The sequence below is a fragment of the Cynocephalus volans genome, chromosome 11 (genome assembly GCF_027409185.1).
Source record: "Cynocephalus volans isolate mCynVol1 chromosome 11, mCynVol1.pri, whole genome shotgun sequence".
In the NCBI taxonomy this organism is placed as follows: Eukaryota; Metazoa; Chordata; class Mammalia; order Dermoptera; family Cynocephalidae; genus Cynocephalus; species Cynocephalus volans.
This window is the reverse complement of record NC_084470.1, coordinates 45,386,549-45,399,838: the sequence shown is the minus strand read 5'-3', so window position 1 is coordinate 45,399,838 and position 13,290 is coordinate 45,386,549. Positions and strand designations below refer to the sequence as shown.

Sequence of the window (13,290 nt, the reverse complement as noted above, 5' to 3'; positions counted from 1 at the left end):
CAGTTATTAGCTAGTCAGGTTGTCATTTCTAAGCCTCAGTGTCTTCATTAGGAAAATAGGGATCTTATTGCCTATCTTAAAAGTTGCTGTGAGTGTAATAAATCATATGATTCCATCTATCTAGCCCAGACCTCTCTACTGAGCTCCACATTTATCCATTTAGCTGCATATATGAACTCCTGATCTTTTCCCCTAAAACTGTTCTTCCCTTTCTTAGTTGATGGCAACAGTAGTTGCTCAGCCAAAAATGTTAGACAAAAGAGTTGTCCTTGAGTCCTGCCATTTGCTCATTCTCCATACCCAGTCTGTCAGGAAATGTGTTTGTTCCATCTTCAGAGTTTATTCAGAATCCAACTGCTGTTCACCACTGCCTTTCTGGTTTGAGCCATCATCAACATCAGTTCTTTCACCTGGATTATTAAAGTGGCATCTAATTGGCCTCCTTGGTTCTGCCCTTGGCCTCATGCAGTCTGTTTTTACTCTTCTACTCACAACTCTAAAAAGGTCCCTGTCTCAGGGTGAAAGCCAAAGTCTGAACAACAGACTTTTTTCCTTGTTATCTCTCTGGGCTCACCTCCTATTAGTTCCTCTTTGTGCACTCTGCCCCTGACACACTGGCCTCCTAGCTGTTCTTTGAACTTACTGGACATGCTTTTGCCACAGGTTCTTTGTATTAGATGTTCCCTCTGACTGAAACAATCTTCCTCCAGATAACCCCATGGCTAATTCTCTCACTTCCTTCAAGTCTTTGCTCAAATGTCTTCTCAGTGAACCCTGCTCAACCTGTTTAACCTGCAGACTACCTCCCATCCCAGTCCTCATTGATCCCTTTCATATAGCACTATCTATTCCTTTTTCCCCATATATTAATCGTCTTCTGTCATACCATGTGCTATACTTATTCATTAAGTTTTTTGTCTCTGTCCCTTCAATAGAATGTAAACTCCATGAGGGTAGACATTGTTTTCTCTTTTGTCCACTAATCTATTCATAGTTCCAAGAACAATGCCTGGTATGTAAAAGGTGCACAGTAGGGCCGAGCCCGTGGCGCACTCGGGAGAGTGCGGCGCTGGGAGCGCAGCGATGCTCCCACCGCGGGTTCGGATCCTATATAGGAATGGTGCACTCACTGGCTGAGCGCCGGTCACGAAAAAGACATACATACATACATACATACATACATACATACATACATACATACATACATACATAAATATATACATAAATAAATAATAAATAAATAAATAAATAAGAAAAAAAAAAGAAAAAAAAAAAGGTGCACAGTAAATATTTGAAGAGTAGTTGTAAAGTGCCTAGCAAATGGCTTGGCACCTAGTGTGCTCAGTAGATGGTAGTGATGGTGATACTTGTGGTAATGATTTTGATAGTAGTATTCATGTCAGTATTAGTATTGATATTTTGGTAAGTATGTTAATGTACCAAACTTCTCTGGCATCCTTCCAAAAGTTATGCAGGCCTTTTAAGCCTTTCTCTTTTTTTAAAACAGACCTTTTTAAATTTGGTTTTCTTATACATTGTTAAAATACCATCATTGTATAATTTGCTACCTTAATAATGGAATCTGGCAGTATTTAGTTCTGTGTTACTAATGAAAGTTCTTTTGTATCTTTAACTAGCATGGATAAGCTATTGTTAATCACATTGTATATATTGTTTGGTCAGGCCATTGGCAAGGGAATGGTAATAATTAGAAGCAGCATTCCTTTATGGTTCTTATTTGCCCACACAGCTGTGATTTCTTTACATCTTCACTGTAACCTCTGACATTTTGAATAAAAATTTTAACTCATAATGTTGATTGTCATTTCTTAATTTTTTTCAGCTGGTTATTGTTACCTTCCTTAAATTGCCTTTTAAGCAATAGGGAAACATCTTTTTATCATGTTACAGTGATATATGAGAATGAGTTAATTTGCTGTGCCTTCCCCTTCCCATGAATAGATATGTGGTGGTCCTGGGATGTCTGACCCAAGAGCTGGAGGTGATGCTACTGATTCAAGCCAAACAGCTCTTGATAATAAAGCTTCAATGCTCCATTCGATGCCTGCCCACTCCTCTCCACGCTCTCGAGACTATAATCCATATAACTACTCAGATACCATCAGTCCCTTCAACAAGTCTGCTCTCAAGGAAGCCATGTTTGATGATGATGCTGACCAGTTTCCTGATGGTATGTTCTGGATCATGCAGCTACTACCTGTGTTTTGGAGGACTGGTAATCAATGAAGCAAAAGAAATGTATATGCTCCTTTATTTTAACTCCCTAAAAAGTAAGGATCTTTGGAATGGGAATGTTTTCTGCCATCTTCTAGGAGTTCATTTCTAGTAGTTTGGTAGTTTTCTTCCCCAGAATGAGTAACAGGATATAGTCATCTTGGCATCATCCTCAAATCAAGAAAACCTTAGTTACCTCCCAGCAACAACTGAAACCAACTTAGCTTATAAATTTAGTTTATCTCTAGACAGTTCATTCAGTCACTTATTTTTATACCAGAATGACAAAAACCTTTGGAGAAATACCCATTCTTTGTAATAGCTTTTTAAGCGTGAAGTCATAAACAGACTTTTTGGTTAATAAGATGCATTCAAGAACTGGATATAGGAAAAGCTACCATTAGGATTTGGAGTCAAGTGAAATAGGCTTATGTCTAAGCTTTAACACTTACTAAACTGTATAGCCTGGTATGATGGTTGACCTTTCTGAGTCTCAGTCATCACCTCTGAAAGAGGATGGTAGTGATTGTACCACCTGCCCTCCTGATCACAGTGTGCAGGAAGATACAGGTAAGATGTATGAACACCGATGGTAAAATACAAAGCTCTATAAGTGGTTTAGTTGGTTTTAATAATAAGGAATTACATTTTTTCTTCTATAAATTACATAATCTATTTTTTTTTCAAAGATTCCAGTAATATATGTATATATGTTGATAAGCTTAAAAGTTTCCCTCTCAACACTATCCAATGATTCTACATTTAGGCAATTTCTGGTTTTTCTTTATTCCCATAATCTTGCTGTCAGTGAACATATTTCTCCATTAACTTTATGCACATGTACAACTAATTCACTCTTAAGAGATTTCTAGAGATGGAATTGCTCAATTAAGGGATATGTGAATTAAAGTTTGAGAGTTACTACCCAGATACATTTCAAAACACCTGGCCAGTTTAAGTACTGCTGATTTCTTCACCAACACAGAATATTTGAATATTTTTAATTTTTGTGATTGTGATGAATACAAAACAGGTCATCCTAATGTTCATTTCTGTGATTATTAGGGAATTGAGAAATTAAATATTAGAAATTTTTTGTAATTTTTGTAATTTTGACAAGTGAAAAAATATCTTCATTTGAATTTCTTTGATTACTACTAAGGCTGAAGAATCATGTTTTTACCAACTTCTCATGTTAAGAGTCTTAATATACCACAAATATCACAAAGCCAATATTATAACATCTTACCAAACTAAGACTAAATCGCATAAGAATCTATAAAATTGCCAGAGTTATGAACTTTGATGTGTTTTAGTCTGTCACAAGTAGTTGACTGTGTTGCTGAGGTTTAGTCATGACAGCAGTGTAACAGGAATGAATAAATTGGACTTAGCATGAAAGTGTCCTTTGAACACTATGTAGTAGCAACAGCTTAGTACATTAACATTTAGTTTTAGCAACTTTAATCATTTAAAAGTTATCTATGCATGTGCATCACAAACTGGCAGGCTAAATTGGGTCCACTGACATTTCTTGCCTCAACTGCACAGTGTATATGTGTGTATTTTTTTTTATTTTAAAATAATCAAAAGCTTAAAAGTTGAAGATATAGTACAACAAACTTTTCTTCCTGAATCATTTGAGAGTAAGTTGCTCCGTCACCCCAAATACTTTAGGATTTATTTTCTACAAAAAAAGACATTCTCCTATATAACCACAATATGCTCATCAAAATCAGGAAATTTACATCAGTGTAGTAATAACAACCTAATCCTTAAACCTTATTAGAATTTTGCCAGTTGTCCCAATAATATCTTTTTTTCCAATTTTTTAATTGTGTTAAAATACACATAACATAAAATTTACTATCTTAACCATTTTAAGTGTATAGTTCACTGATATTAAATACATTCAGACAGCCCCCACGTCCCGGAAGCAGGTAAAAAAGAACACCCAGGGTCCTGGGCAAGGAGCCAGGGGCCACGGCCCCCTCCACCCAGAAGCAGGCAAGAGTGCACACCTGGTGTCCTAGACAAGGAGCCGTGAGCCACAGCCTTCTCTGCCCAGAAGCAGGCAAGAGTGCACGCTGGGGTCCTAGGCAAGGAGCCAAGGGCCACAGCCCCCTCCGACTGGAAGCAAGAGAGCATGCCAAAAACACCACTTCTGTGCAGGTGGCCACAGCTTCTGAAAAAGTTGCTCACAGCCACAGCCACTGTCACCATGTAGGCAGCCTGTTAGATACTCAACTGCATGGACACAGGAGAGTCACCAGTGAAAACCAGAAAAAGAAGAGGACATTTTTCTCCTCAAAACCCACTCCAGAGTGATAGAAGAAGCAATTGCTCTACCAGTATTTCTTTTTTTGTGCCTGGCTTGTTTCACTTAACATAGTTTTCTCCAAGCCCATCCATGTTACTGCAAATGGCACAATTTCATTCTTTTTTATGGCTGAATAGTATTCCATTGTGTACATATGCCACATTTCCCTTATCCAGTCATCTGTCAGTGGACATTTAGGTTGGTTGCATATCTTGGCTATTATAAATAGAGCTGCAATGAACATGGGAGTGCAGGTGTCCCTTTGACATGATGCTTTCCATTCCTTTGGATATATACCCAGTATTGGGATTGCTGGACAGTAAGGTAGTTCTACCTGTAGTTGTTTGAGAAACCTCCATACTGTTTTCCATAATGGCTGTACTAATTTACAGTCCCACCAAGAATGTAGAAGAGTTTGCTTTTCTCCACACCCTCGTCAGCATTTATTATTCTCAATCTTTTTGATAACAGCCAGTCTAAATGGTGTGAAATGATATCTCAGTGTGGTTTTGATTTGTATTTCCCTGATGATTAGTGATGTTGAGTAGCTAAGGTTTTGTCAGTTTTGGTGATCTTTTCAAAGAACTAACTTATTTCATTGATTTTTCTCTATTTTTTTAAAATTCTCTGTCTTGTCAATCTCTGCTCTAATCTTTATTATTTCTTTAATTCTGCTAGCTTTAGGGTTAGTTTGTTCTTCTTTTTCTAGTTCTTTAAGTTGTAAAATTAGTTGTTGATTTCAGATCTTTCTTATTTTTTAGTGTATTTATAACTATAAATGTCTCAGTTAGTACTGCTTTCCTGTGTTCCATAAGTTTTATGTTGTGTTTTGCTTTTAATTGTCTCTAAGTATATTCTAGTTTTCCTTTTGATTTCTTCTTTGACCCATTGTTTAAGACTATTGTTTAATTTCCACAAATTTGTGAATTTTTTAGTGGTACTTCTTTATTGATTTCTGACTTCATTATGTTGTGATGGGAGAAGATACTTTGTATGATACCTATCTTTTTAAATCTATTGAGACTTAATTTGTGGCCTAATGTACCAGGGTACTTCCAAACGTTTATGGAAAAATGGAATTAAAAGATAATACAAATCTTTCCACAAACTTATTAAAGACCTCTCATATGGTCCTGAAAAATGTCCCATGTGTACTTGAGAAGAATATGTATGCTGTTATTGTTAGGTAGAGTGTTCTGTATGACTGTTACATCTAGTTGGTTTATTGTGTTGTTCCAGTCCTCTATTTCCTTACATATTGTGTCTGATTGTTCTACTCATTATTGAGAGTGAGAGTCCAACTATTATTGTAGAACTGTCTATTTTTCCCTTCTATTCTGTCAGTTTGTCTCTTGTATCCTTTTTTGATTTGAAGTCTATTTTGTTTGATTTTCATATAGGCACCCCAGCTCTCTTTTGGTTAGTATTGTCATGGAATATCTTTTTCCATCCTTTTACTTTCAACCAGTGTGTGTCCTTGGATCTAAAGGGAGCCTCTTGTAGATAGCATATAATTGGATCATGTGTTTTTGTCCATTCTGCTAATCTCTGCCTTTTGATTGGAGAGTTTAGTCTATTTACATTTAAAGTAATTATCAATAAGGAAGGACTTTGTTCTGTCATTTTACTATTTGTCTATATGCCTTATATAGCTTGTTTGTCCCTCATTTTCCTGCATTACTGTCTTCTTCTGTGTTTAGTTGATTTTTTGTAATGAAATATTTAAATTTCTTTCTATTTCCTTTTGTGTATATTGTACAGATAATTATTTTATGGTTAACATGGAGATTACATTTCACATCTTAAAGTTATAACACTCTAATTTGAATTTATACCAGTGTAACTTCAATAACATAGAAAAACACTGTGCTTTTCCAGCTTTAACCCCGCCCATTTTAGTTATTGATGTCACAGAATTACATCTTTATACAATTGTGCCCAAAAGCATGAACTAATAATCTTTTACAATATTAGTCTCTTAAATTAGAGACTAATTTAGAAAACAAAAAGTGGAGTTACAAACGGTTATTACAGTAATACTAGCTTTCATGAATGCCCATGTATTTACCTTTATTGAGATCTTTATTTCTTCGTATGGCTTCGAGTTACTGTCTAGTGTCCTTTCAATTTCTCCCTTGCTTTTGAAAGACAGTTTTGCCAGATATAGGATTCTTGTTTGACAGTTTTTTTCTTTGAGCACTTTGAATATGTTAGCCCACTGCCTTTCTTTTCTGCTGAGAAATCTGCTAATAATCTTATTGAGGATCCTTTGTAGATGATGGGTCACTTCTCTCTTGCTGCTTGCAAGATTCTCTCTTTGTCTTTATCTTTTGAAACTTAGTGTGGGGCTCTTAGAGTTCATCTTACTTGGAGTTTATTGAGCTTTTTGGATGTTTTATTCATGTCTTTTCTCAAATTTGGGAAGTTTTAGCTATTATTTCTTCAAATGTTCTCTCTGCCTCTTTGTTTTTCTCTCTTCTCTTCTGATGCTCCCACAATGTGTAGGTTTGTCTACTTGATGGTGTTTCACATGTCTCTTAGGTGCTATTCACTTTTCTTGAATCTTTTTTCTTTCTGTTTCTTAAACTCAATTTCCACTGTCTCTATCTTCAAATTCATTGATTCTTTCTTTTGCCTTCTCAAATCTGCCTTTTGAATGAATAAGTTCTCTAAATTTGGGAAATTTTTTCAATTTCTGAATTTTTTTAGTTTTAGTTACTATACTTTTCAGCTCCAGAATTTCTTTTTTTTGGTTTCTTTTTAGGTTTTCTTTTTTATTGATATTTCGATTTTGTTCACATACCATTTTCTTGGCTTTCTCCATATCGTCCTTACTTTTTTGAGTATTTGTAAGACAGTTGTTTTGAAGACTTTGTCTAATAGATCTGCCATCAGATCTTTTTCAGGAGCAGTTACTGTTCATTATTTTTTTCCTTGAATGGTCATACTTTCCTGTTTCTTTGTATGCCTTGGTTTTTTGTTGAAAAATGGACATTTGAATTCAACAGTTTAACTCTGGAAATCAGATTCTCCTCCTACCCCATAGTTTGTTTTGGGTTTTGGGGGGTTTTTTTGTAATTTTTGTTAATTGTTTTTAGGTTTTTTATTTTTGTTTTTTAATTTTTATAGGCTGCCTCTGTGCCAAGGTACTGGGAATCTATCTCCTCACCTAGACAATAATTGCACTGGCAGAATCTGTCTGATGTAACTATTTTGGAACTCTAGAGTCTATTGAAGGCTTGCAACTTCCAGGGAAAGGCTTGGAAAGTGCAGTGCAGCCTGAGGTGTAATCTTAAGTTCTTCTCAGATATTTTTGGAACCTGCAACTTTCCCTGGGCATGCACAGTCACTTTTTAATTTTCCCTGTAAATACAGTTATTTTTGAATGTCTTAGTCTTTATTGTCTGGGTCACAAAAAAGAGGGAAAGAGGGAAAATGAAGAGAGGGGAAAAAGAGTGCCAGCCCTTTAAATTCCTTGGAAGTCACTTCAGCCAGAGGGGGAAGTGCGTGCACCATTGGGGGAAGGTGCAACAACAGTGGCTGCTCACCCCTTTGTGCCTCTGTGATCAAAAGTAGCAGTGATCAGAAGACAGATCCCCAATATTTGGAGGGCAAGGCCCTTTTCCCCCACCCCAGCTCCCACTAGCTGTGTGTAAGCTGCTCCAGGAACATATGCACAACTCCCTGTCAAAGGGCTGGGAGTCAGGGATGGGTAACTGCTCCTTTGAAAAGAGCCGAAATTGATCAAAAGTAACTGCACTTTACTATCCAAGCCTTTCCCTGGAAGTTGCAAACCTTCAATAGACTCTAGAGTTCCAAAATAGTTACATCAGACAGATTCTGCCAGTGCAATTATTGTTAGGTGAGGAGATAGATTCCCAGTGCTTCCTATGCCACCATCTTTCCAGAATTTCCCAATAATAGCTTATAGCTAAAGGATTCAGTTCAGAATCATGCCTTGCATATAATCGTCATGTCTCTCTATTCTCCTCATTGTTCAGTCTTTCCCTGGTTCTCAAGACCATGGCCACTCTGTATACACACCCTTCTTACTTAGTTGGACCCAGAAAAGCATATACTTTCACACTTTCATATGGGGAGACCTTCCTTAGACTTCTGCTTGGGAATCTGTATCCCTACACTTGGTCATTTGTAATTTTGATGAATGAAAAAAATCTTCATTTGTCTTTCTTTGATCACTAATGAGATTGGGGAATTATGTTTTTACCAACTTCTCCTGTCAAGAGACTTAATATATAACAAAGCCAAAATTATGACAGCTTAGCAAGATCACCCCCTTATCTAATTCTCTTCTCCTTTACTAAGGATTATATATTTTCCATTTGTTAAAGGAAGACATCTTTGGAAACTATACAACTGAAACCTACATGGGGAGAGTATTTTTGAGCTTAAGAACCTTATTTTATCATAGCATAATGCTTGATGGATTTATGAAACATAGGCAGCCATTTCATACTAAGTAAACACTCTATGAAGATGGATAAGCCTTTAGCTAAACCACACAGTAGTTGTTCTGAGCTTCAAGTGGCAGTTGTTTTCATTTATCATCTATTTTTATTTTTCATTTTGACATGGGGAAGACCTTGTTTGACATTATTTTATTATGAACATTGCTAACATTATCCTTTTTTAATTGTCCTCTATTGCCATTTTGATTTTTCTTTTATTTCCTCCCTCCATACAAAATTTCTCCTCCTTTTTTTGTTTTTAGAATATACCACTTTTGGCAGAAGATAATTATTCTGTTCAAGTCAGAATTTCTGTAAAGGGAAATTGTTTCAAAATTCTGAGACCTATTAAATATGTCTCTTAACCAGATGTTTTTGCATACATTGTAGACAGACACACACACTTATCAAAATTAACAAGTCCAAGAGAACCCACTAAATATCCACATCTAATGATAACATTTGTGAAGTTTACTGGGCTGGGGACTATAATATTCCAAAATGCTACTTATTGTGAGGATGATACTGTTATTCAAGGGAGACCCATATCAAAGTTTGTCAACTTGAAAGACTATCTAGTATTTTTTGAGCACTACAACAATAATATCATCAGAGTTGTAATTGTGCCAATATTTGTCAGAAGGACACAAGGAAAATTAATATTAGTGAGTTTACTGTATTTCAGTCCCAGGTTCTCACCATAACCCTAGGAGGTGGTTGCTATTTTCCCATTTTACTGGTAAGAAAACTGAGGTTTAGCAATAATTAAGAACATGCCCCAATCACACAGAGGGTAAGAGGCAAAGGTTTGGTGAGACTACAAAGCCTGTGTTCTTTTCACTTGACCACAGTGCCTCTGTGTCAAAAGAGGAAAAATGTACTACCTTGAATTTATATCGTTTGTAGGATGTAAATAGCTTAGTTTTGTAACAAATAATTTCTTTGCTTTCTCTGGCAGAGATTATTTTCCTGTCAGTCATCTGACCAGACCATTATATGTGAAGGCATTTCTAATTATCTGCTAGAACAATTACAAGCCTATTTTCATGGAAAAAAGAACTGGCTTCCTTTAATAAACACTTTCTTGTGAATTCCCTTTATTCAGCTGAAATAAAATACACCCTATCAGGTTGATTCTCTGACATCTGTTAACATAAGTCTGATAACATAACTTTCCAGGAGTGATTTTTGTGGGGTTTATAGACATGCATGTATACTGTGCACTAGTTCTTGTTAAACCAGTAATATTGGTTTGCAGCATGCTCAGTGGTTGTTTCATTCCAGAGAAGGAGTTAGAAAGGAAATGAGTCTGTGGCGCAAGCTCAGGCCACTGCCTGCCCAAGTCCCTCAAGGCCTGAATTTATCATGTATTTGATCATCAAAAGAATTTAGGAGTAACTCTGGTATTTTGTAATATTCTAATGTGAACTTTTAGATTTAACTGTTATTCCTACAAAAATGATTCAAAGCACTATCTGATGACTGTTTCTGAAAAATAAGCATTGTGTCCTTTTAACACATAAAATCCATGAGTTCATAATTATACTTTAGAAAAGAAAGCAAAAATAAGTCAAAACTCCTTGGTAACCACTGGGCCCAACTCTTGACTCTGAAATTTAAAGGGAAATATATTAAGCGTTTATTCTTCCTTTTCTGTCAAACTGTACTTCAGATAATCAAAATAGCTCTCGTTGTTAAAGTTACTGTCTGCAGAAGAATTCTAGTCCATGGAAAGAATGGTATGATTAGATAATCACCATTTTAATTCCTAATAAAATAACTGATTCAGCAACAGTCATTGGGTGAAACTATTAATTAAAATATTGGTGGGGAACTATTCAATGGTGGGATCAGGCTGTCACCACTTAAATGCAGTGATCATTATTAACATCCCTAAAACTGGAATACCGAGACACTGTGAGCCTCCTAGCATGACATCATTGAAATGCATACTGGAGTACGTTAGGAGGATTTGCCAGTGCTAAAGTGAAAAATAGAGAGACAAATCTCTAAAAAAACAGGAAAAACAGATTGTGATCCAGACACAGACCAGAATGGTCTCTGGTATGTCCAAAGAACAAACAAAGGATTGGGAATTTTATTAGAGAGATAAATGTTATGTATTGTTTTGAAAGAAAGCTCATTGTCACTAACAAAGTTTTTGAAGTTGGCAGTCTTTGGTGAGTGACGGCAGTAGGTAAAATTAGTCTTAGATCATGGCAAGTCAGTTCAGCAGCTACTAGGTAAAACTGGTCTTAGCTGTAAAACTAGCAGGCTGCTCAGCAGCTGGGTTTGAAGACAATTCTTGGAGCAGGTGCTATGTGCCCCAAATGCTTTTTCCTTCCGGTCCCTTGACACTGATTCAATTTGTGTATGACAAGAATGACCCAATTTCTATAACCAACTTTCACACTAGAAATACTTCAGGAAAAAAGGGGAAAAGGGACAAACATAAGGTAAGAATGATAAAATCTTGATCATTGTTCAAGCTAGGTTATGGACGTATGGGGGTTCATTATACTCTTCTCTCTTTTGTAGGTTTTTATTCAAAAAAGTTTAAATTGGTTTTGGGGGAATGACATTTTTTTTTTACTGTCAACATTGATTTTGTCTGTTTCATAACGTTATAAAGTTGTCATCCTCATACTTTGTGAGAGTTGACCTATAAAGTTATAGAATTAATGTCATGTCCCTTCAACAGATCTTTCCCTAGACCATTCTGACCTGGTTGCAGAGTTGTTGAAGGAGCTCTCTAACCATAATGAACGTGTAGAAGAAAGAAAAATCGCCCTCTATGAACTCATGAAACTGACACAGGAAGAATCTTTCAGTGTTTGGGATGAGCACTTCAAAACAATATTGCTTTTATTACTTGAAACCCTTGGGGATAAAGAGGTAATTGGCAGAATATGTAAACAATAGCCTCTTCTTCCTCTCTCTTTTAGATTGCCTATTAATCAGGTACTACATAGATTCAGAAATTGAGAAAACGGGTCTATTCCTCTGCTTTTCTCCTCATGAAATTTTCATTATAAAGGACTTTTTTTCTTTTAGACCAAGTAGCTCAATGATTTTGAACAATTGACAACAGAAAAAATTAAAGGTTGCAGGCTGAACTTTTATAGGAAATTGCAGGTTACTAGTTTTGCATATTTACATTAGTTCAGAACTAAAACTTTTTATAGTCAGAATGTAGTTAGTTCCTTATTTCTTACAAATATATGAAGTGTCATTAATTTTCAACTACAGTTTTGAAAATTTGTTATATATCACATACATAATACATTGTCTATAATACTCCCTCCCCCCAGTATTAAGACCCTGAAGTTATAGAAATTGAAAATGTTAAAGATTGTCTACAATCAAAAATATTTCAAACATTTAAATGTTTCTTCTTAGCCTACGATCAGGGCTTTGGCATTAAAGGTTTTAAGAGAAATCCTAAGGCATCAACCAGCAAGATTTAAAAACTATGCAGAACTGACTGTTATGAAAACATTAGAAGCACATAAAGATCCTCACAAGGAGGTAAGTTGCCTGACAGTTAAATTATTATTTTATTCTCATTATTTTATTGCATGAAATATGTAAACATTGCATAAAAAGTACCCTTATTAATCACTTCCTTGATGGACACTTGATTTTTTAAAATAACTAATGAAGATAAATCATTGTTATCTTTAAAGGGGAAATTGCCTATAGGAACTATATATACATTACAAGTTTATTTAATGAAGTAATGAGGATAGCCTTCATTAAAGAGTTGGGTAAAACTGTTTTGTTACTGTGTAGTCATGATATCCCCCCTCCTCACCAATGACATTGATTAGATAACCATGAGGATTTTTGTTATAATCTCAGAAATAATTAGAAAAGGAAATTTCAAAAAGGACTGTAATTCTGCAGGAAGGCACCTGAGCAATATCATTAAGAATCTGGTAGAAATAAGACGTAAACAAAAGACAAGTCAAAAAAGGAAAGTTAAAGTGGCAATGAGATAAAATGAATCAAAGCTAAACATAAGAGCTAAAACTACAAAACTCTCAGAAGAAAGCAGAGGTGTAAACCTTTTACATTGGACTTTAGACTATGGGGGTTTGGGGGGGATTTTTTCGGTTTTTTCATGGCTGGCCAGTAACAGGATCCAAACCCTTGACCTTGGGTGTTATCAACACCATGCCGTAACCAGCTGAGCTAACTAGCCAGTCCTATGGTTTCTTAATATAATGCTAAAAGCAGAGCAACCAACAAAAAAAATAAAAAGAT

The 13,290-nt window shown here is 35.7% G+C and overlaps 1 protein-coding gene across 10 annotated transcripts in view; it reads left to right on the top strand.

Annotated features, from left to right (window-relative positions):
- Positions 1 to 13,290, top strand: part of CLASP2 (cytoplasmic linker associated protein 2) — a 182,554-nt gene that overhangs the window by 152,705 nt on the left and 16,559 nt on the right. For all 10 annotated transcript variants that reach the window (XM_063113533.1, XM_063113537.1, XM_063113532.1 and 7 more), the window contains 3 exons: positions 1,963 to 2,191; positions 11,726 to 11,919; positions 12,424 to 12,552. In XM_063113533.1, the coding sequence (XP_062969603.1) occupies positions 1,963 to 2,191; positions 11,726 to 11,919; positions 12,424 to 12,552 (552 nt within the window). The remainder of the gene's footprint in view (positions 1 to 1,962; positions 2,192 to 11,725; positions 11,920 to 12,423; positions 12,553 to 13,290) is intronic.